Source organism: Lepidochelys kempii, chromosome 9 (assembly GCF_965140265.1).
Source record: "Lepidochelys kempii isolate rLepKem1 chromosome 9, rLepKem1.hap2, whole genome shotgun sequence".
In the NCBI taxonomy this organism is placed as follows: domain Eukaryota; kingdom Metazoa; phylum Chordata; order Testudines; family Cheloniidae; genus Lepidochelys; species Lepidochelys kempii.
The window spans coordinates 7,999,630-8,023,483 of NC_133264.1; the positions used below are offsets into that span (position 1 = coordinate 7,999,630).

At 49.6% G+C, this 23,854-nt stretch overlaps 1 protein-coding gene across 2 annotated transcripts in view; it reads left to right on the forward strand.

Moving 5' to 3' along the window:
• The window catches only part of VWA5B2 (von Willebrand factor A domain containing 5B2), a 45,729-nt gene that overhangs the window by 13,747 nt on the left and 8,128 nt on the right, over positions 1-23,854 (forward strand). Inside the window, exons 4-14 of one of the 2 annotated variants that reach the window (XM_073359199.1) lie at positions 4,513-4,744; positions 5,388-5,542; positions 11,532-11,663; positions 12,207-12,331; positions 12,553-12,729; positions 15,983-16,093; positions 16,873-17,075; positions 18,901-19,015; positions 20,299-20,481; positions 20,730-20,928; positions 21,267-21,556. In XM_073359199.1, the coding sequence (XP_073215300.1) occupies positions 4,513-4,744; positions 5,388-5,542; positions 11,532-11,663; positions 12,207-12,331; positions 12,553-12,729; positions 15,983-16,093; positions 16,873-17,075; positions 18,901-19,015; positions 20,299-20,481; positions 20,730-20,928; positions 21,267-21,556 (1,922 nt within the window). Of the gene's footprint in view, positions 1-4,512; positions 4,745-5,387; positions 5,543-11,531; positions 11,664-12,206; positions 12,332-12,552; positions 12,730-15,982; positions 16,094-16,872; positions 17,076-18,900; positions 19,016-20,298; positions 20,482-20,729; positions 20,941-21,266; positions 21,557-23,854 lie in introns of both variants that reach the window. The other variant, XM_073359198.1, reaches the window with a different exon arrangement.

Sequence of the window (23,854 nt, forward strand, 5' to 3'; positions counted from 1 at the left end):
ATTTTTTGCACCTTTTTAAAAAATCCCATGAACCCTTCTCACAGTCTGCCATCTCTGACATAAGCATGAAACCTGCATAGCTCTGCACTATTGTCATGAGTGTTGCAAACACAGGATGCATGGCCTTCCGGTATTTGCAGAGCCGTAAGAAGAATGGAATCTGTGGGGAATGTGATGATTTCTTGGAGGACAAAGATTGCTGTGGGACGTAATGAGAACCAATTAAAGCTTGTAGGTGGTATTCACGGAGCAGTTGCAGATGATGGAGAGCCACTTTTGGGCATGAGGAATGAGCACTGACAGGTGGGAACACATCGTAATGCAGGTTGGGATGAGGATCAGTGGCTGCAGAATTTTCGGATGCACAAGGCCACATTCCTGGATCTGTGTGCCAACCTCGCCCCAGCCCTTTGCGCAGGGATGCCAAAATGAGAGCTTCACTGAGAGTGGAGAGGCGAATGATAATTGCACTCTGGAGACTTACAACTCCAGATTGCTACCGGTCAGTGGGAAATCATTTTGGAATTGGGAAATGCACTGTGGGGGCTGTTGTCAGGCAAGTATGCAGGGCCATTAATTGTTTCCTGCTACACAGGACTGTGACTCTTGGCAGTTTGTAGGACACAGTGGATGGATTTGGAGAAATGGGGTTCCCAAACTGGCGTGGAGCGATAGACGGCATGCATCTCCCTATTTAGGCACCAGAGCACCTTGCCCCAGAGTACATCAACACAAATGGCTACTTGTCTATGATTATACAAGCATTGATGGATCACCAGGGATGCTTCACTGACATCAGTGTTGGCTTGTTAGGGAAGGTGCATGATGCTGGCATCTTTAAGAACAGGACTGTTCAGAAAGCTACAAGCAGGTACTTTCTTTCCCGACCAGCGTATTGCCAATAGTGATCCTGGGGGATCCACCTACCAGTTGTCCTCTGGCTTATGAAGCCATACCCCAGGCATCTCAACAGCACCAAGGAAAGATTTAATTACTGGCTCAGCACATGCAGAATGACAGTTGAATGTGCTCCTGGTAGATTGAAGGGATGCTGGTGCTGTTTACTCACAAGATGAGATCTCAGTGACAAAAATCCCAATGATTATAGCTGCCTGCTGTGTCCTGCATAATATCTGTGAAGCAAAGGGGGAAAAGTTGCAGCTGGGGTGGAGTCTGTCTGAGTTTTAACAGCCACATTCACAGGCTATTAGAAGAGCTCAGTTCAGAGCTATACGATTCATAGAGGCTTTGAAGGAGCACTTTAACAGTGGGATCACAGTAATGCATTGTGGTGTATTGTGCTGTACCTCACTCTGCTATTTGTGGGCCTGTTAGAAATGGTGTGGTGCTTGGTGTACATCTATGACTATAACACTGTCAATGCACCTAATAATTTTGCAGTGCTTTTGGTGTACATTTATGGTTATTACACTGTGTGTGTATGATCCTACGAGTTATTTCACACTCGGGGGTGAAAGTGAGCCGGTACGGGCCGATATGGCATACCGGTAAGAACCCGCACCAGACCATACCCAGCCCACATTAAAGCGCTGCTGACCCTGCCCCTTTTGCCGGGGTTTAACATTGCTGCGCCCCCCACCCCCCCCATGTTGGCAGCCCTGGGCTGCCAACGGGGTAGGTGGGGGGGGGCGCAGCAACGTTAAATCGCTACCACAGCAAAGGACGCTGCAGTGCTTTAATGTCCCTGCCCCTTTTGCCCCCCCCCCGGACGCTGATGGGTTCGGGGGGGCAAAAGGAGCAGCTGCCCTGTGGCCAGCGATTTAAAAGGGCCCGGGGCTCCGGACGCCGCTGCTGCTACTGCAGCAGCAGTGGCAGGAGCCCCGGGCCCTTTAAATCAACACAGGAGCCCTGGGTGGCGCGGGCCAGGCAGCCTAGAAGGGCTGGCTGGGGGATGCTGACCCCCCAGCCCTGCCCTTTCTGCCAGAGGCCTCGCCCCTTCTGGGGGCCAGAGTTGCCCCAGCACTGTACTGGTAAGTGTCCTGACTCACTTTCACCCCTGGTCACACTGTAAAGTAGTTAGTAAGTAGGTGCTTTCAGAACAGCTAGGCACTCTGCAGCATATGTTGGAAGCTAATAAAGATGAACTATTTTCCAAATAATATAATTTTATTCAGTAGCAAAACCAGTACAAAGAAAAATCTGTGCAATTTAAAAGCAAATACATTAACAACTTAATAAATTAATGGAACATAACTTAGCAAGGGAAAGACCATTCGTGTCCTACCTACGCACATTTACCTACTCATACAGCAACTGTGGCTTTCACAGGTCAGTGTATGTGAAGCAATGGTTGTCCTTTATGTCCCCTGGGGTGGACTGGTGAGGTAGAGATGTGCCCCCTGATGCCAGGTGGAAAGTTAGGGGTGTGTGTAGAGAGGTGTAATGGAGTTCTCCAGGGATGGCAAAGGGAGGTATGCCTGTGATTGTTGACCCTGTAGGTCCACAAGAGTCTGCAGCATCTGTATTTGCTGCCAGAGAAGCCTTATTATAGCTTGATGCATCTCTCTCCTTTCCCTGCTGGGACTCCTGGGCCTTTCTCCTGTCTTCCCTTTCCTTCTTCAGGCTGTCTGCAATGTTCACCCTCCAGGCCCTTTGCTCACAGTCTGATGCACCACTGGCTTGGAGGATCTCATTGAACATGTCATCCCGAGTAATTTTCTTTCTCCTCCGCATCTGGCTCAGCCATTCCAAAGGTGTAGCGGGAGAACCTGCAGGTAAAACACACGAAGGTACCATTGTCACTATAGTCACAACAGAAAGTGAAAGTTAAGATTCATAGCTCCCTTCTCTTTCTCCAATAAAGTTTTAAACAAGGCATACTTATTGACAATTCTGCTTTGGAGAGCTTGTGCATGGCGCCACTCACAGTACCAGCCATGGTGAGTATGGCTCGCCAGGGGCGAGGAAAAGGAGGAGGAATTGCTCAGTTGCATGAAACTATGAGTATAGGCCAGTGGTTTTCAACCTTTTTCATTTGCAAATCCATAAAAAATTTCAAACAGAGGTGAACCCCTTTGGAAATCTTAGACAAGTTGAAAACCACTATTCTATAGTAACAACAACCTTTCATGTACCCTTACACGTAGACCACAGGTTGAAAACCACTGGTATAGGCCAATGGCACTGAATACTGGCACCATTTTCCATAGATGGTGGTGGTTTAACTGATATCTTGTTACTGAGGGTAACAAAGGCAGAGAGAGCACAGCTGCTGCTAGTGTCCTGAAACTGCCCAAGACTGTATGCTGCTAGCCTGTATACTGCAATGGTGCCTGCTGAAATTAACGCTGACTGGTGTGGGAAAGGGTCCTTCCATGGAGGAAGACATAAGGCTGCTATCCCTAGAAACCTTCAAGAGAGGATTGCAGAGTACCTCCATGAAAGTTTTATCAAGCTCTCTCAGGAGGATTCAAGGGACATCCCTGTGTACATACCCCCACTGTCCACACGCTGATGGACAGTCTTGCCTAACTCGCTTTTCATGACACAAGCCTATGGCTTGGGCTCCACGGAGGTATCCATGGTGGTGTGCAGGACAGTGTTGGGATCTCTGCTAAGTATGATATGCAGCTCTTTGTAAAAGTGGCCCGTCTGTGGCTCGGCACCGGATCAACTGTTGGCCTCCCTGGCCTTTGATATGCCTGCCGCAAATTCTTTGCTTTCACACAACACTGCTGCTGGTCCCTTCTGCATCCCCCAGGCAATCTGCTTATAGATATCCATGTTTCTATGGCTGGTCCAGAGCGTCTTTTCCCCACAGGCCCAGGAGATCCAGTACCTCCTTTCTGTTCTAAGCTGGAGTGCATCTGGAGCATGTAGCCAGCATGATCAGCTGGGGAGTTGTACGCAACAAAAGAGAGCTGCTAGGTGTGCTTGCCAAGCTGGACAATCAGGGAAAGACATTTCAAAAATTCATGGAGCTTTAAAGGGGAGGGAGGCCTTCCAGTCTCCGTGATCCCTGGGCAGTGGAATTCACAATTGTGACCAGAACTCTCAGTGTCGGGCATTGTGGGACAGCTGCTGGAGGACTGTTAGGGTCAACATAAGTAATGCAGCGTCTACACTCACACTGAATTGACATCAGTACATCGACCATGGCTCAATGCTGCTCAGGGAGGAGGTGTTACTGCATCACTGTAACGGGGCACTTACATTGGTGGGAGACAAGCTCAAGTGTAGACACATACACAAATAGGTCAACGCATGGTGGCTTACATCAGCTTCACTTTATAGTGAGACCAGACCTTAGACTAAATTTCTAGGGGCAAGGACTGTGTCTTTTTATATGTTTGTACATTGCTAAGCACACTGATAATACTTAATGTATAATGAATAATAATCCCCCTGGCCTCACTATTTCAGTTTGGGACTGTCCATGGCTGAGGGCCTAATCCCCTGTCCTGGTGCTGGTCTGTAACTGCAAATACCAGCTTGATGCTCTAAATGCCTGTTCTGTGGAAACTGCCTGCTGACTGTTCCTTTCCTGCCCAGGTCACCTAATCCTTGATGAAGATTTAGAACGATCTACCTTCATTCTCAGCACGGGCCCCATTGGGCCCTCAGAAATCCTGACTGTAGTCTTCACCAGCAGCCAGGAGCTGTCGACCCTGCCAGACGGTGCGCTCCACATTGCGTTCCCCTCCATCCTCACACCCCTCGTGGTGGCTGTCCCGGAAAATGCGAGTGAGCCGGGAGGCTTGTGTGACGACAGGTTGGCCCTATGGTGATTTTCATGGCTTTCTCGGAGTCTGTGCCATAGTGGGGGCTGAGGGGGTTATGGAAGGGAAGGGAAAGCAGAGGGGCTATAAGGAGGGGATAAGGAGCATTGGATGGTTCTGTGGTCACCTCATTCCTGAGGAGATTCCCAGAATGCACCTTAACTTCACCAAACCTGAACACAGAGTCTCACGCTAGAGGGTTTGCCCAGGTCTTCCCAGTTGTGGATTCCCACAATCTCCTGTTGCTTGCTCACAGGGGGGCAGACCAGGAATTACCTGACAGGTAAATGCGGGAGGATGTTGGGGTTTAGGAAGGCGCTTCATTTTCCCTCCCTGATGAACTGTGGATCTCCACTGGCCTGAGGTGGCAGTAAAGTCCCCATGGCCTGCCTGAGATACCCAGTTGTGCACTGAAGTCTGGTGCACATCCCAGGCTATCATCAGAGGAACCTGTTAATCTCCCAGCTGCTGGAATGCCCAGGAGTGCATGGCAAGAGCTCTCTGCGCTGATAGGGAGAGAGGCTGCTGTGGATACAGGGTGTCTGCAGGCTGCTCAGCACTGCAGAGGCTAACATTCCCCAGCAGGCCAAGCCCACCCCTAGCGGGTGCTTTGCAGTCAGCTCATGACTGACTTGTCTTTTGTTTCAGTCCCACTAGCTGCTTTGGAGCTACTGGCCTGCGAAGTGAACAGTCATTCATTGTGCCTCCCGAGAGCACAGACATCTTCAGGGGCCAGGCCTACAATCCTTTCCCCTATGAATTCTCCTTTGAGCTGCTGGTCAAGGGGCCCTGCTTGCTGGCAGGTATGAGGGTGATGTTTCTCTGTCGGCTTATTTTTCTCTCTGTTTTGGTGCGTCATCAATGCTCATGGAAGTGAAGTGTCAATAGAGCTGGACAGAGTGTGGGCAACAGCTGGCCAAGCCTCCCCCTGACAGCCCATCTAGTGTCCCTCAATCCCCACCCACAGTCCCCCCCCTGCTATTCCAGCCCTGGGATAACAGACACACACAGCTCATTTCATGTCCCTCTATCCTGACCCACCACAGCCTGCTATTCCAGCCCTCAGCTCCTTAGATCTATCGCTTACTGATCCTACCCGTCACCTACCAAGGCTCAAACGGGGTTGCAGAGTGTGACAAAGGCCCAAAATTAAGAGCACCAAAAAATTACTATTCCATTGCGGTTATGGGATTCATTCCCTTAGTGTAAATGGCTCTCTCTGTTAACTCAGATTCATGAGTCTGTTTTTGATGGAAAGTTTCCAACAATAAAAGCTGGGGGGGACATGTAGGTAACTCTGGGACTAAAATGAGAGATGTCCCATGAAACAAAGGCTATCTGATGATGCACCTCATTCCTGAAGACATTTCCTTTTGGTATTTAAGGGAAAAGCTACTTTCTGTCCCTCCGTCCAATCCCTTCTCCAGACCTGCTCCTTCTGCCTCCCTCCATCATTGAGCCTCATTTTGCTCCAGCTGCTGAACAATAAAACAAAAGGGTTGGGGAGCTGAACTCACATGATGTGATCCCACCATAGCCAAGGAACCTCCTGACCTTCTCTCATGTTAACCTGGTCCGTCCAACCCGCCCCAATGTCCTTGTCTGATTTTATCTCTCCCTGGGACATGTCATCTCTGATTAAGCTTCTCAAGGCAGAGAGTAGATTATGACTATAAATGCCAAGCTGTGAACCAGTGGCATTCTCGCCGTGCTCCAATACACTCAACACAAACTTGAGAGAGGGAAAACCCATCCCAAGCTGCCTCCCCAGGGCACTCACTTAAGACAAAAGCACCCATAGATACCTCTGGCCAAAGGGCTACTGCCACTTCCATTATATCTAGCAGGAATCAATTAACATGTCCTATGGTGTCCCGGTACCTTATAACCAGGAGGGTCAGCTGAAGAACCCAACCACCCTGTTAAATAAGTACACCATTAATAATAGAATGAGAGCTCTTGGGTGAGTCAGGGAATGCAGGAAGGATCAAAGGGTATCTGAGGCAGGCCAATAGATGAGCCAGTCCACTTACTCCTGCCCCCAAATGCCATTGCACATCATGGATTTATGGGATAGCTGGCTGAGACCAGTCAACTCACTTCACCTGGGGTTGAGTCTTAGCTGCTACCACTTAGACCCAGCAGTAAAAGCCTAGCTCTTTATTGCTTAGCCAATATCCTCCTCCACTCAGAGAAATGAAAGTGAGGAATGGCTGTGGGGAGAAGGGATGTGATGGGGATGAATTGCACAGAGACTGGAGTGTGTGCCTGAGAGGTTAGGGGAATTGATCCCATTAGTGTTGGCTCAAGGCCCATCTGTCTCTGAGGTGCCGCACTCCGGCCTCACTGTGCATCGATCTGGAGAAAATGTCTGTTGGTGCTGAGTGGTTTATAGGCCCCTCTCTGGTAGGAGGGGGAGGTATGCCAGAAAGAGAAATGTCAAGGGGTCCCAGCTGCACTGTGAGCATCCCCACCATCCTTTTTAGACCTTGAAGAGGCTCTTCTCTGCCTCCCCTGAACTACTGCCTCTGGGGGTGGGGATGTTGGCACTGAGCACTGGTGCAAATATTACACTGGGTGGTAACTAGCCAGTGGCAGTTTCAGTGGAGGCCATGCTCTGGTGAGTGTCTGTTTGTGGGGTGGCATAAGGGTGAGCAGGAAGGGATGCTCAGGGAAGACTCTGGCCAAGTGGGATGGACAGAGGGCTCTCAGCAGATAGCCTGTGGCTTTCTTCTATACTGTCCCTTATGCGCAGAGCCCCTTTTCTTCTGCTTCCACCCTCTCCTCCTTCAGTCTCTCCTCAAAACTCGCTTCCTCCTTCTGCGAGGCCTCCAAACCTTAACCTTCCCTCTTAGCAAATGTGTTTAACCCCGTGCCCCTGTGTGAGTGTAAGTGCTTGTGCTCATGGCTGTGTGTGTGTGAGCGTGTGTGTTTGTGTGCACATCTGTGTGCATGCATGAATGCTTGTCTCTGTGTGTGAGCACATGTGCATGCATGGCTCTATGTGTGCGTTGCACCTGTGTTTGAATGTGCCTGTGTGTGTGTGTTGGTATAAATACTCCTGTGTATGGAAGCATGGGTGTGTGCACATTTGTGTGTGAGTACTTGCATATGAATGAAGTTCTGGAACAGTCTTCCATGGGGAGCAGTGGAGGCAACAAACCTAACTGGTTTCAAGACTGAGCTTGATGGGTTTATGGAGGGGTTTGCCTACCATGGCATATGGCCCATCCGCAACTGCTAGTAGCAAATAATCCCACTGGCCGGAGATGGACCCTAAATGGGAGGGCTCTGAGTTACTACAGAGAATTCTTTCCCAGGTGTCTGGCTGGTGGATCTTGCCCACATGCTCAAGTTCAAACTGATTGGCAGATTTATGGCTGCAAAGGAATTTTCCCCCAGGTCAGATTGGCAGAGACCTTGGGGTTTTTTTTTGCCTTCCTTTGTAGTGTAGGGCATGGGTCACTTGCTGATTTGAACTAGAGTAAATGGTGGATTCTCTGTAACTTGAAGTCTTTAAATCATGATTTGAGACTTCAGTAATTCAGACAGAGGTTATGGGTCTAGTATAGACAGGGGCGTGCACAAGAGGGGGCAAGCAGGGGCACATGTGCCCCGAATAATCAGCAGGGGCACAGAACTACTCTAGGGTTAAGGTGGGGAGAGCCAGCTCCTCGAGGAGAGAGCCAGCTTCTCCAGTTCCAGGGACATTGGGGGCAGGGAGAGATAGAACGTGCCCCTCCAAAAGTGGTCAAATTTTTATTCCTGCGCATACCTCTGAGTACAGGATTGGGAGGGTGAGGTTCTGTGGCCAGCAATGTGCAGGAGGTCAGACTAAGTGATCACAATGGTCCCTTTTGGCCTTAAAGTCTATGAGTCTATGTGTGACAGTGAAAGGAGGCTGATGGGAAGTCCTGAGGGGGAAGGATAATTTTGCCCCTCTGCCAAGCAATACCAGATTTTCAGGGCCTTGCATAATGATGTTATCCAAACAAAACATTTCTGCAGAGAAGGACCTAGGGGTGACAGTGGACGAGAAGCTGGATATGAGTCAACAGTGTGCCCTTGTTGCCAAGAAGGCCAATGGCATTTGGGGGAGTATAAGAAGGGGCATTGCCAGCAGATCGAGGGACGTGATCCTTCCCCTCTATTCGACACTGGTGAGGCCTCATCTGGAGTACTGTGTCCAGTTTTGGGCCCCACACTACAAGAAGGATGTGGAGAAATTGGAGAGAGTCCAGCGAAGGGCAACAAAAATGATTAGGGGACTGGAACACATGAGTTATGAGGAGAGGCTGAGGGAACTGGGATTGTTTAGTCTATGGAAGAGAAGAATGAGGGAGCATTTGATAGCTGCTTTTAACTACCTGAAAGGTGGATCCAAAGAGGATGGATCTAGACTGTTCTCAGTGGTGGAAGAGGACAGGACAAGGAGTAATGGTCTCAAGTTGCAGTGGGGGAGATTTAGGTTGGATATTAGGAAAAACTTTTTCACTAGGAGGGTGGTGAAGCACTGGGATGCGTTACCTAGGGAGGTGGTGGAATCTCCTTCCTTAGAGGTTTTTAAGGTCAGGCTTGACAAAGCCCTGGCTGGGATGATTTAGTTGGGGATTGGTCCTGCTCTGGGCAGGGGGTTGGACTAGATACCTCCTGAGGTCCCTTCCAACCCTGATATTCTATGATAACCCCCAAGTATGAATGTGCCTGAGTGTGTGTGTGTGTGTGTTGGAGGCTAGTAAATGAGAAAATTCTGTCCATTTCAGTTTGACAGACCCCGCCTCCCTCTCATGGTGTGGATCTGTTTTATTTTAGCAGAGCTGGTAGTGTGCCCTGGAGTTAAGGTTGCATAAACTTTCCATTATAAGACCCTGTTTTCAGTTGCTTATAACTTTGCCAGACTTTAAGTATTTGGGCTGAAATTTTCCATACCAGATGTCTGCCTCAGCCTGAGTTGTTCTGAAACATTTCTGCTGAAATGGTTTGCCTGTTTCCAAGAGTGAGATTAGGGGAAAATACATTGTTTGTCCAGACCAAAAATGCAGCCTTAATTTGGCCTCTTTTGCATATGCATTGTGGTACAGTCTTTAATCACATGATCACATACTACAGCGTCATTCACTGCCACAGAATGGACAGTGCTTTGGGAATGAATCAGGGTTGGCTGTAGTCTGTCGGACCCCTGCCTCGTTTGTTGCAGAAGTAGGAAGTTGAGTAGTGGATGAGGCAGGGGACTGCAGGATGAGAAAGGATGGTCTCATGGTTAAGGCAACTGAATGTCTCCCTGGAGAACTGGATTCTATCCCTGCCTCTGCCCCTGAGTTCCTAGGTGATTCTGGGAAAGTCACTTAAACCAAAATGTTCATGGTTGGCCACTAATTGTGTGTTGCTCCTTTTCTGGATGCCCAGCGTGAGACATCTATGGCCAGATGTGTAGAGTGCTCAGAATGGCAGCTGCAGACTGTTGGAGCTGTGCTGTGCTTTGAACATATAAATTCCTGGTACTCTGGAAAATCAGGCCATAGGTGTCTCACATTGGGCCCCCCAAAGTAGTGGACACTTGACAATTTTAGCCTTAATTGTTCTGTGCCTCAATTCCCCATCTGTAGAATGAGCATGATAATAGCACCTATTCCCACAGGTGTGTTGTGAAGATAAATTAAAGAAAGATTGTGCAGCCCTCAGATACAAAGGTGAGAGCATCATAAAAACTCTCAGGAGAGAATGAGCAGTTTTGAATTCAGGGCAGGGTTTGAATGGTATGGAGTAAATAAGGTATGGGGCAAATCACTGAATGGTGGGATAAAAAATATTGAATAATTTCTCATTTACTCAATGAGGCAGAGGTCCTGTGGAAAAAATCATATGTGATCATGCAATTAAAGATTGTATCATAATGCATGTGCACAAGGGGGCTGAATTCAGATTGCAAAGGCAACCTGAGTTCTGACACTTCCTAACTTTTCAGTGCTTGACTTCGCAACCTTAGTGTTCTTTTAGCATAGATTTTGGATGTAATTATTATCTATTTGCAGTTACTCCAGATATCTCTGTAAGTCTTCTGCGGAGGAGGAACAGCAGGGTCTAGGGGAGAGAAAGAATTGGCATAACAGGCCACAAATATTCAAAAAAATAAAAAAGGCACCCAGCTGATGCAACAGGGACCTAGATTATGTTTGCCCTGCAAAAAAAAAAATCTGCAGCAACAATTCTCAGCTGCGGTCTGCAGACTCAGGCTCACTGCTATGGTACTAAAAACAGCAGTGTAGACGTTCCCACTGGGCTGGAGCTTGGTCTCCGAAACCTAGCAAGGGGGATGGGTCTTAGAGCCTGAGCTCCAGCCCAAGTGGCAACATCTATGCTATGCTGCTATTTTTAGCACCGTAGCTCAAGCCCGAGTCTGTATACCCAGGTGCTGAGACTCGCCATCACAGGGTTGACATACCCTAAGTGCCTTGGGATGATGTCTGGATATAAAAGCCACAATGATGATCCAGAGCTGAGACTAGATGATTTAGGCCCAGATTTTTAAAGGTATTTAGGCGTTTCTGTGCATCAATGTTGCGACATCTACCTGATATAGGTGCCTAAATCCCATCAACAGTCAATGTGATTTTGTCTCCTGAATGCCTTTTGAAAATGAAATTTAGGCTCCTAAATTGGTTAGGTGTTACAACACTGAGTGCAGCAATGCCTGAGTACCTTTAAAAACAACAAATCATGGGCCTTACCCCTATCTCCCTAAGCCCCTTAGTAACTGTAACTTCTGCTTCTTATTCTTCCTCTGCCCTGCAGGCTTGGAGAGCCCATCACATGCCCTACGGGCTGATGCAAATCCCTATGCCAACTCTGCCTCCACCATTTGTGTTACCTTGGCAGAGGGTCACCAATGTGACAGGAGTTTGGAGATTATCTTGTACCCCTGTGGTAAGAGGAACAAGTGAACCAACATTACACTGGGAGCATGTTTTTAACTTGGAGTCCACAGTTAGGGTAAAGGAAGCACTGCAGGGAAAATTCAGGAGGCACTGACTCTGGGAGCTCAAGGCCTCTCCTAGCAGGAGCGCTAGCTGTGGGAAGCTCCTGGTTACTACAGTTCAAGACTCTTCCAGCTGGTGGTGCTGTGGAGAAGGGAGCAGGCATGCTAAGCATGGGGAAGCTCTCCACTGTTTAATTCTCTGCCTCTCCTAGCCGGGGGTGCTGCCAGTGGAGTAAACCCCAATTCTCTTACATGGAGTCATATTTAGTATTTCAGAGGCTTTTTCCATTCACCAGTCCTAGAAGACTGTGTCAGGGGCCCATTCTGTTCTGCAGCCCACTTCAAAAGGGAGAGGGCCCAGCTCCCCTCCCAGCACCTCACTTCCCAATTGCTGGGTCCTCATGACTCTAAGTTCTGAGGAGCACCAGGAAGTGTCCCAGGGCCATAGGATGGGAGCTACTGACTTCTCTGATGTTTGTCCTTTTGTCCAGAGCCCCATTGCCCTCACCTGGTCATTGAGGAAGGTGCCATGACTTACCAGGAGTATGAGGCACACATCAGGAGTCGTCGGGATTACGTGCGAATCGCCAAGAAGGACAGTGATCGGGAGAGACAGGTGACCAGCCTTGGAGGGTCTTCAGCAGGGTGGTCCTGGAGGGGGAGGTGTCCCAGCCAGTTAGAGGACTGGGATGGGAGAAGGTCTGGGAGAAGTCTGAGACTCGGAGGAAACAGCTGTCCTGGGCGAGGATGTGTGAGGCTCAAGGGGAAGTGCCTGTGGAAGGGGGATGTGAGGCTTGAGGATCCCACCCCACTCCCATCTCTCTCTCGTGCTCACAGGTGGCCTTCGTTCAGAAGCGATTCCACAAAGACATCTTCCACAACCCGGTCCTGATGCTGAACTTCTGCCCTGAGGTGGGCAGTGTGCCTACTGACCTCCAGACGGTCACCCGGGAAATCCTCTTCCTCATCGACCAGAGCGGCAGCATGAGTGGCCCCAACATCATCAGGATCAAGGTCAGGGGGAAAAGGGCCCAGCTTGGGGACAGGCGGCATAAGATGCACCTAGGGGAAGAAAGCCAGGAACAAGCAGTGGCCAGGATGGCTCCAAGTCCTCAGGGTGAATCACTGATGTGTCTCGAATCTTCCCATTAGGGGGTGAGGTGAGAGGGAGGAAACATTAGGTCGCCCTGAGCCCTCAAGATTCCTTTCCTCCTTCTCAGTGGGGCCTGATGGCACAGAGACTGTGTTAATCCCCTTGGTTGATCAGCTACTTAACAGGCAGGCTGGCTACCTCTGTTCCCTGTGCTGCTGCATTTGAGGTCAACTGAGGGACTTGCTAACAATCCCTGGATTTGAATGTTGTGGGGAGGGGCCAGGTCATGCCATTTGCTTTGGAGGAGACAGACTGCAATTTGCTTTCTCACTGAGTCCACCAGAGCCTGAGTCTGCTGACCATCTGGGCAGGGTGTAAGTCTCATCTCTCTTCTCATGCTTTTGCTTGGGGTTGCGGGGAGGGACATGATATCCTGGAGGGGCAAGACTCCTTAGTTACTTCTGAAAATACTTTGGCCAATGCGGAGAGACTTTAGAGATTAGAATGGAAGGAAGACAGACAGACATCACAGACTGATCTGTATTAGAAACAGAGAGGGGAGGAGGTAGCTGAACAATGTGCAGGGTCAGTCCATGCTGCAGGGAAAAGACAAAGCAGATTGAGGCTGTTAATAAGAAGGGCTTTTAAAGAAACGGTTGGGGGAAGGGAAGGATAGAGACATTAGAAAATGAGGAGGGGATGACATCAGTGCTGACTCAGATGTTTGAGGTTCTGAGCTGCTCAAAAAAAAATTGACTTAAATTAATAAAGCAAAGAGGTTTGGGACACGCAGGCCAAATCCATCTCCCTCCTCTGAGAGCCCCTGGGCCATGGAACCAATATGACTTTGTACAGTATGAACAGGTTTAGGGGCAGAGGACCTGCAGTAGGTGAGTGAAGTCCTCTGTACTGCAGAGGGGTGGGGAGGGAGATGTGGATGAGCTGGAGGTGGGACCAGTGGATCTGCCACTGTGTGGATCCTCTCATCTCCTTCCTCCTGTGGGGGTGAGGCTGTGTGAATGCCCTGCATAGGCTACTGCAGCAACTGAGCTGAAAGGTCTTTGCAGAATGGCTCCCCAGCTTCTCTGCAGCCGAAGGAAATACTCCTTCACACTTTCCCTACACATCTCCACAGCCCAGCTGTTCAGGCTGGATTTGCTGCCTAGGGAATAGTGAAGACCTATTGATAAAACCAGGTGAGGGAATACTTGGAAAATGTGACCATATAAAGATTAGCTAGTCTGGATGGCCCAGACCCCAGGGCATTAGGGGAATAAACTGACAAATCCATTTGATTGCTGAACTGTTTCTATAAAGTCTTGGAGAACTGGAAAGATATGAGAGGACTGGAGAAAAATAAATGTGGTACCAGTCGTTAAAAACTGACAGAGAATGATCCTGACAATTACTGTCCTGTATGTCCCTTCTAGAATAATGGGATGGATACTCTGAGAATGCTGTTTATAGAGTAAGAGGACCATGAGCAATAAGGGGCTGTACAGAATAAATCACGTCAAGCAAATTTGATTGCTCTTTCTAACAGAACAGTAGAATCAGTGAATGAAAGGAACATGGCAGTTTTTACTGAGAGAGACTTTAGGAAAGAAAACATTTGATTGTGCCCCATGAAATGGTGCTTGAAACATTCATTCTGATTGGCTTGGATAGGCACACTGGTACCTGGGTTGAAAACTGAGAGACTGGCAAATGGCAATGGGTAGAGCTGTGAGGAGGTTTCTAGTGGGGACTGTAGGGATTGTTGCCAGGACCTGTCTGAGTTAACTTGTTAATAGTGTTACTTGTAGGCAGTGGTGTTGTAGCTTTGTCGGTCCCAGGATATTTGAGAGACAAGGTGGGTGAGGTAATATCTTTTATTGGACTAATTTCTGTTGGTGAGAGAGAGACGCTTTTGAGCTTACACAGAGCTCTCACCAACAGAAGTGGGTCCAATAAAAGATATTACCTCCCCCACCTTGTCTCTCTAATAGTGGTACTTAGCATTTGCATAGCGTTTCACGTATTTAAGGTACAGTGTAAACATGAACTAATTAATCCTCTTCATCGTTTTCATGTAATGATCCGAAAGCATGTTAAGGAAGTTCACAGGTGAGACTAACTGAAGAGGTGATACAAGCACCAGTGAGGGCAGGAAGACGATACAAAGAAACCTAAAGAGATTAGAAAAATGGGCTGTAAATACACTGAGATTCGTCATGGGAAAACGCAGCTATCCCATCCGGGGAGAGGGGCTGAAACAGGAACAGGATGTGATCGCCTTGTCCGGGACATCCTGGACTCCTTGGCCTGTATCGAACGTGTGTGTAAATATATAGGGGCAGATCAGCTCCATCAGTCCATAGCTCCACAGTAATTCAATGGCTGAAGTAGCCTGTGAAGAAGCAGGGCACTTAAGCAGCTGAAGATATGCCCTGTAGGCTTTAACCAGAAATACACCCACATCCTAGGATCATTGTCATTGCCTGACCCTCTGATCCCAGCACCCCCCCACAGCCTTCCAGTGGCTCCCCTTCTCCACTGCATCAAATCCAAGCTTCTTGTCCTCCCTTTCAAGGCCCTTCACACCTCAGCTTCTTGCTGCTGCTCCCCCCTGTCACATTGCCTCCGGCCTCCTTCCCCCCAGTGAGTCCAGCCTCAGCCACACATCTGTGTGCTTCTTCCCCAACCCAACACCTCCTTCCACACTGGCCCTTATGCATGGAGCATCCTTATTCAACTGACCCAGAAAGGCAAGGGGGGCATCTGAGACTGAGGAGGAGGGAAGTGACTTGGCTCAGTTACCCAGTGAGTGCCAGTACCAGGAAGTGACTCCGCAGAGAGGTGCTCCAGCCTTGTGCCACAGAGGGAGGGGTCCCAGAGGCCATGTTTGTTGAGAGATGTCAGAAATCGAATGGACCCACAGAGGCAATGCAGGAGTGTTCTCTCTAGCCCATGCACCAAGGCTTTGTCCAGTCCAGTCATGAACGTTCCCAGCAGTGGGGCTCTCAGCCCTTCCCCTGGAAGATGGTTCTGCAGCCTGGTGGATCTCCTTGGTAAGGAGAGGTGCATTTTCATGGACAGGGTGTGTCCCGCTTACAGCTGATCAGCCTCACTCTCCGCTCTCCCCATCATCACTGGCCTCACCTGCCATATGTGTTATATTTCGTTTCTTCCCAGGAGGCCTTGTTGGTGGCAGTGAAGAGCCTCCCTTCTGGCACCTTGCTGAACATTGCTGGATTTGGCTCCCACATCAAACCCCTCTTCCCAGCAAGCAAGCCCTGCAGCAATGTGAGTGTGGTGCATGTGAGGATTCCTGTCTCTCATAACCCAGATGCCATCACAACCTGGCTCAAGGGTCCCCAGGCACCAGTCTCCCTCACTCATCCCAGTCTGAAGCCTTCACCACACTTCCCCACCTCATGTTGGCCCCCCATGACCAACCCCTCCAATAGTCAACGCCCCCTGATCCACGTCCCTGACTCTTCATGGGCCATGGCTGCTTGGTGCACTCTCATCATGAGCTTCTTTAACGCCTAAGTCAGGGGCTGGCAACCTTTCAGAAGTGGTGTGCTGAGTCTTCATTTATTCACTCTAATTTAAGGTTTTGCATGCCAGTAATATATTTTACTGTTTTTAGAAGGTCTCTTTCGATAAGTCTATAATATATAACTAAACGATTGTTGCATGTAAAGTAAATAAGGTTTTTAAAATGTTTAAGAAGTTTCATTTAAAATTAAATTAAAATGCAGACCCCCCCTGGACCGGTGGCCAGGACCCAGGCAATGTGAGTGCCACTGAAAATCAGCTCGTGTGCCACCTTTGGCACACGTGCCATAGGTTGCCTACCCCTGACTTAAGTCTTTTTATCTGGCTCCTGTGATTGAAAGTTAGCTGCTCCCATGGTGTGAGCGGCGCTTGCCAGCAGATCGGCGCTCGGTATCAGACTCCTTGCTTCAACATGACCGTAGTGCGGTGGGATTATAGACAGGAGGGGAGAAGAGTGAGAATTTGGAGGTGATTCTGTGGGCTTCGGGTGCCCCTGTAATCCACACTGTTTGTGTCAGCAGGAGAACCTCAGACTGGCCTGTGAGTACATACAGAAGCTCCAGGCCGATATGCGTGGGACCAACCTTCTGGCTGCTCTGACCTGGATCCTGGGGCAGCCTCTTCACCGTGGTTACCCGCGCCAGCTCTTCATCTTCACAGATGCCAGTGTCAGCAATGCAGGCAAGATCATTGAGCTGATTCGGAGGCAGGCCAGCACCGTCAGGTATGGAGTGTGTGTGTGTTTGTGTATGGTTGTGGGGGGAGGGAAACAAACCCAGGGGAGGGACAGGACAAGAATCTTTCTGCTGTGGGAAGGATGGCTGAGGGGATGGGGAACTAGCCTGCAGCCCCTGGTGCCAGAGGGGATGAGCAGAGGGCCCTGCATTGGTACTGTTATACCCAGGGCTTAAATTCTCTTAGGGTATTTCCCTGAGCCCCTCCCAATCTTCCCCCCACCCTCGGGGCTCCCTATGAAACCTCCCAGGGCTCTGTGCTTCAGCTGTGGGGCAAGGGGGGCTCAGGGCTGAAGCCCTGCAGGGTGCGCCATGGCTTGGCGCTTCAGTCCCATGGGTTTGAAAATATTTACCGGAGCTCTGCTCTGGACAGCTCCAGCTGAATTTAAGCCCTAGTCAGAGCCGTCCCTAGTGTATGGCGAATCGGGGTGGCCACCCTGGGGCCCGCTCTTTGGGGGACCTGTGGCGGCCGGCCCGAACCGCTGTACCCTAGGGATGGCTCTGTGTGCGTGTTGTGCGGGGGGGCAGTAGGCCGGCCCAGGGTGGGTGGGGTTAGGGTGCAGGGGCCAGGCTGGCCTGCGGGGATAGTGGGAGGCCTGGTGACGGCAGCGGGGGTCAGGCTTGCACTCACGGGTGAGAAGCGGCAGGAGCAACCCCAGCCCGCCCCACTGGCTCCCAGCGTCACTTGGGGGAGGGGGCAGAAGGCGGAAAGAGGCAGGGCAGGGGCGGGAAGAGGCGGGGCAGGGTTTGGGGAAAGGGGTGGAGTGGGGGCAGGGCCTGGGGCAGAAAGGAGGGGGTTGTTGCTGACCCCGCACCTCCCTAGGGACGGCCCTGGCCCTGGTTATACCAAAGTTCACTCCTGAGAGAATAACTCACACACACACACACACACACACACACACACAGCGCTCCAAACTCAGAATTCCCATTTCACAGGAAATTTTGACATTCTGAAATTTGTTTTTGTTCTCATGAATTTCTCACGAAACAGAATTTCGGAAAAACTTTTGGACCTGGAAAATGTTTGTTCCAGAATTTCAAATTTTTGTTTGGGGATTTTGAAATGTTACCTTGATTTTTAATTGTAATCTTCATGTCGTTTTTATTATTTGTACGTTACTTCAAATGTCAGCCTGTCAGACTGTTTAATGAAAACACAAACAGGAGACTCAGATCTAGAAAACAAGATGCGATGTTTCAATCTGTACTAAGTAGCAGCTGCCCTCTAATGATTTTAAAAATAAAATAAAATAATAAAATATTGTAACTATATTGTATTATGTCATAGTATGGCAGGTCTATAGCAGAGGTGCATATTATGCATTATTGCTATGGGCATGTCACAAAGTGTTATAAAGAATAATACAAATATACAAATGAAATTTTTTTAAAAAAAGCCCCAAAATTTCAAAATTAAAATTCAAAATGTTCTTTGTTTTGAGTTTTTGTTTTAAATTGACATGGTTCTACAAAGGTATTACCTCACCTGCCTTATCCTCTCATCCCGGGGCCAGTACTACAAACACCGTATGTCTAATTGTTTTGATTTTGACAACAATGTCATTTTGCATCAAAAACTTTTCAATGGAACATTTCCGACCAGCTCTAACCTCAAACTCCAGGAGAGAGGTCTCTGAGCATTCTGTGCCAAAGACCCCAGTGCAGACCTAGTCCTAGAAAACCTACAAATATCCCAGCCCAAGTGGGGTGGCTCAGTGCCTCCTCCTTTCAGGCTAGAGCCATCCCCATCTAGGCCAGGTGGGTCTCAGAATAGGCCTCAAGGTTGCTTTTAAGCAGTTCTGCTTATTCCTGCAGGTGTTTCAGCTTTGGCCTGGGCTCTGGAGCCTGCCGGAGGCTCCTGAGAGGCCTGGCCAAAGTGAGCAAAGGTCGGGCTGAGTTTCTGAGCCCTGAGGAGAGGCTGCAGCCAAAGGTAAGCGTCCTCCCTCTGCACCAATATTTTGGACTCAGTTGTGGGGGTGAAAGCACTGAGGTCTCTATTAACCAAGGATGCCTAAAGCTCACCCACCATACCTAATGGGCATAGAACGACACTGGTTTCAGCTGCCCTCTTTCTGTTACAGAGGGGTGGCCTACATAGAGCACCCACAGGTGCAGCCTGCAGGGCCCAGCCTGCAGACAGACCAGGGGACTTGGCATGTCACACAGCTTGTGGCGTGTGGCTCATGGCAGGGACCAGGGGTCTCCAACACAGAGCGCACCACTTTGATCTAGGCAGCATGGCTACACTGTACACCTGCTGGGAATGCCCATCTACATGGCTCTGGCTGCGATGGGTTCCGTTGTGCTGGGCACTGCTCAGACACATAGTGACGTGCCATGGCCAGTGGCTAAGACGCTAGGTTAATAAACTGCGAACACACTGAGAGATGGTCCCTGCCCCAAACAGCTTACAACCTGAACAGACAAAGGAAGTGGTGGTATAGGCTCCTAGCTTCCATTGAAATCAAGGCTCCGAGGATTTGAGGATCTGGGCCTGGGTGACTTGCCCAAGATCATGCAGAATGAGTGGCAGAGCCAAAAATTAAACCCAGCTGTCCCGAGTCCCACCTGTGTCTTAACCACATGGCCATCCTTCCACCATTCCCCCACCCTTTGTCACTCAGTCCCTAGGGGTGTAGGGCCTCGTTTCTGCTCTTGGGGCCCCAGTACCTAGGCTGGTGCTCAGAGTGGTAACCCTGGGCTCTGGAGTGAGCTGCATCCATCTCCCGTCGGTGGGAGGGAACTCAGTGCAATGGGAGCTCTGAGAGAGTAAATGTAGAGGGAGAAGAATTAAGGTCCTTCCCACCCTGAATGACTTTGAAAGATATTTTAGTGCCAAGAACAGGCTTTGCTCACTCCCCTAGGATCCATCGAGCCAGCCCTCTGCCAGTGTTCAGCAAGGCATTGGCCACCAGCATTTAACAGCGCCCCTGTAGCCCCAGATCTACCCTCATCCCCTACTCCAGCTTGGTTCCTGCTATCAGTGTTTCTGTGCCATCTTGTGACCCAGAGCCACTTGCAGTGTCTGGGAGGCCCAGTCTGTGCTCTGAGCGGCTCAGCGTTCAGTGTCTGTCATCTGCTTCTCGGGACCAACAACTGGTTGGTAATTCAAAGGGCTGGAGCCCCCTGGAGTGCGTATGGCAGTGGAACATATAGGTGGGGAGGCTGTGAGCCTCTGAGGGCTGATGGGTCTGGTTTCTGCCCCCTCTTCAGCTGATAAAGTCTCTGAAGAAGGCAATTGAGCCCGCCGTGAGTGACATCACCATAGATTGGTATGTGCCTGACACCATGGAGGCTTTGCTGTCACCCAATGAAATTGCAGCCTTGTACCCAGGAGACCGGCTCATCAGCTATTGTACCCTCTACAACATCGCCAGCTTCCGGGACAAGAAGACAGTAAGAACCCTCTGTGTAGCGGGGGTGAGGGTTTTCCACTGGGCCATGCTCACCAGTGGGGATTGGACAGTAGCTGCAAAGCATCAGGCGCTGTGGTGAGGAAGGTTGCTGCTGGAGCCCCGGATGGCTGGGCCCTGTGGCAAGGAAACTCACATGCTGGTGTATTTCTTCCCTGCCCGTGATCTGATGCCAACAGGAGAGCCTCTTTCTGTGGCTGTGACAACTACCTTGTCCTCTTGTTTTGCCAGGGTAGAGAACGGGTGTGCAGAAGCCTTTCGCGGGGCTCTGTGGGGTCAGCCTTCCAGTCCCAGGATGAGGCATTTAGCCCGGACGTGGCTCACCCGTATCCAGCTGGCGAGAGCCAGGACATCAGTCAAGCCCTGCAGGAGATTTCCCGTGAGATTTCCCTGGAGTTTTCTGCTGGGGCCGTCGAGGAGTCTGAGAAGAGTGAGTGGAGCAGTGAGTGACAACTTAGTGTGGGAGTGGGGCTGGCTGTGCCTGGGGAGCTTGGCCATGAGATGGACGTTCATTCACAGAGGAGCTGCAGAGGCAGAATACTGACCCCTTACCCGTTTGGTCACTTACTGCCTGCTCTCGCTGTGTTGGTGCTGTGTACGTAGCCCTCCAGACTTTGCAGCACCCACCCCTCTTGTTTGGAGAGAGCTGGCCAAAAGATGAGTCCCTGCCAGGCAGGGTCAGAGGGCTATAAAGGCGGGGTCTGGGGTGAGGGGGAGCGTCTCTTTCTCCAGTAGAATAGGGTTGCTGCTTGTGTCTCTCCTTGGCAGGTGTGGATCCTGTTTCTGACATCTGGAAGAGGATTTACCAGGCCTCCTACATCCAGGAGCAGTATGTGCTCACTCACTGCTCCATCAGCACAGACCGGAGCCAGGGCCTGCTCTCCCATGGCTCCACCAGCAGCGAGTCCACTGGCTCCAGGGACATAGCACCTGAGAGTGGCTCGCTGGCCTGCACCTTTGAAGCCAACTCTCAGCAGGGACAGAAGAGCGTTTCTCTGTGCGACTCCTCCACCAAATCTGCTCCACTCCCGCAGGCCGGGCTGACTGCTGGCACCAAGGTGAGGTGTGGCCGAGCCCCTGGCTGACCACAACTGGGACTGCCGTGAGTAGAGAAGGCTGGGTTGTCCATCTCCTCTTGCCTCATGTACCTGCCCCCGCTGGTGAGTGCTGGGGGGGGGCGGTTCCCCCCTGCCCCCCAAGCCAGTCCGCCCCCCGACCTGGGGGCTGCATAGGGCCTGTCAGGGTTCTCTCCCCACTCTGAACTCTAGGGTACAGATGTGGGGACCCGCATGAAAGACCCCCTAAGCTTATTTTTACCAGCTTAGGTTAAAAACTTCCCCAAGGCACAAATCCTTCCTTGTCCTTGGATGGGTACTGCTGCCACCACCAAGTGAGTTAAACAAAGATTCAGGAAAAGGACCACTTGGAGTTCCTGTTTCCCTAAAGTATCCCCCCCAAGCCCTTCACCCCCTTTCCTGAGAATAATCTACCAACCAGATAGATAAACAAGGTGAGCACAGACCAGACTCTTGGGTTTTTAGGACCCTAAAAACCAATCAGGTTCTTAACAACAGAATTTTATTATAAATACAAAATAAAAGAAGCACCTCTGTAAAATCAGGATGGAAGGTAATTTTACAGGGTAATCAGATTCATAACAGAGGATTCCCCTCTAGGCAAAACTTTAAAGTTAAAGAAAACAGGGATAAACCTCCCTCTTAGCACAGGGAAAATTATCACAAGCTGAAACAAAAGATACTCTAATGCATTTCCTTACTATTACTTACTATTTCTGTAAATTTAGATGTGTCATTCAGTAGGAGCTAGATTACTTGCTTGGTCTCTCTCTTTGTCTCCCAAGAGAACACACACAAAGAGCCAAAGCAAAACCCTTCCCTACCACAGATTTGAAAGTGTCTTCTCCCCTTATTGGTCCTTTTGGTCAGGTGCCAACCAGGTTATCTGAGCTTCTTAACCCTTTACAGGTAAAGGAGGGATTGTATGCTACCCTTAGCTGTATGTTTATGACAAGGCCGCAGAATAGCTAGGGACGGCCCTGGAGCTATGTCTGTTATCTGCCCCCTGGGTTCTTGCAGTTCTAGGCCCTGACATCTGGAGAAAGGACATCTGATGGGCACAATTACCCAGTCACATGGAATTTAAAATGTAATTAATTAATTAAAAACCCCAATACAATTAAAATCACTTAAAATTAGTCTTAATTTAACATGAAACAAACAAAATTAAAATAAAGTGGGCTAATCTCAAACCATCTATTTAATCTCATTATCAAATTAAGGAATACCAAATACACCACCAGTTTCTCATCAGCTTGATCTAATCATTGAGGAAGCTAGTAGTCTTTGTTTAGCTTTTAGCCCCAGAATTACAGCTCATTATCTATCTCCCTGCCAGTTGACATGCTTCTTTAAATTCCTGTTAAGGGCAGATATAGGGAGGGTCAATTCACTCCCTTGTTGAAGTTAGTGTTTAGACTGCAGCTCTGGTACCAATTAAGGTCACTCATCTGCTAGGTAATGATCCATCTTTCCTCCCCCAACTTCCCCTCCTCAATTTAGGGTTACATAAAATGTTCCAGTCCCGGATACCACGGCTGGTTACATTTGACAGTCAAATGAAAAATGTAAGTGAAGATAATGTGATTTCTCAAGATTTAGGCACACAGGCCCCCAGCCCTCTGCCATCACGTTAGCTGTCTGCCGTTCCCAGAGTTATCATCCTAGCTTTTCCTGGGATGCCCTGAGTAATAGCTGGGACTGGAGACTTCAGTACTTGGACTACCTTCTCCTGGAATCAACCTAGGCCTCGAAACCTATACTCACAAGGTACTTTTGTGGCAGTCTCTAGGCAGAGGAATGATAGCAAATTACAGTCCAACAATTAATTTAAAGAAGGTCATGCAACTGGGGCCACTAACTCCATGTCCCCAGACTCTTGATAGCTCCTTCCTGGAGCTTCCCCAAGTGAATCTCTCCTGTCGTCAACACAAATGGCTCCCTTCCGAAATCGACTGTCTCCTGCCAGCTGTGGGACATAGCAGTGAATGTTGATGGGTGTCACTGCCTCAGTTTGGCTGATGGCTGCTGACCTCTGTGTCACGTTCCATGCTTTACTATGGCAGGCATCATCTCAAGATGATACTTCTTGAGAGCTGGGTCTATCCAGAGCAGTGCAAAAGTTCCCTGTTATCTCATACGGGGCTCTAGGGCTGGTCTTGCAAAACATTATCTTAAATACACAAGCCATGGGAAAGCCTACATGTGCATCACCCATAGTTTATAATTTGTTGCCTTTAACTGTCATCACTGTCAACCTCTCAATCCAAGCCTGAGCTC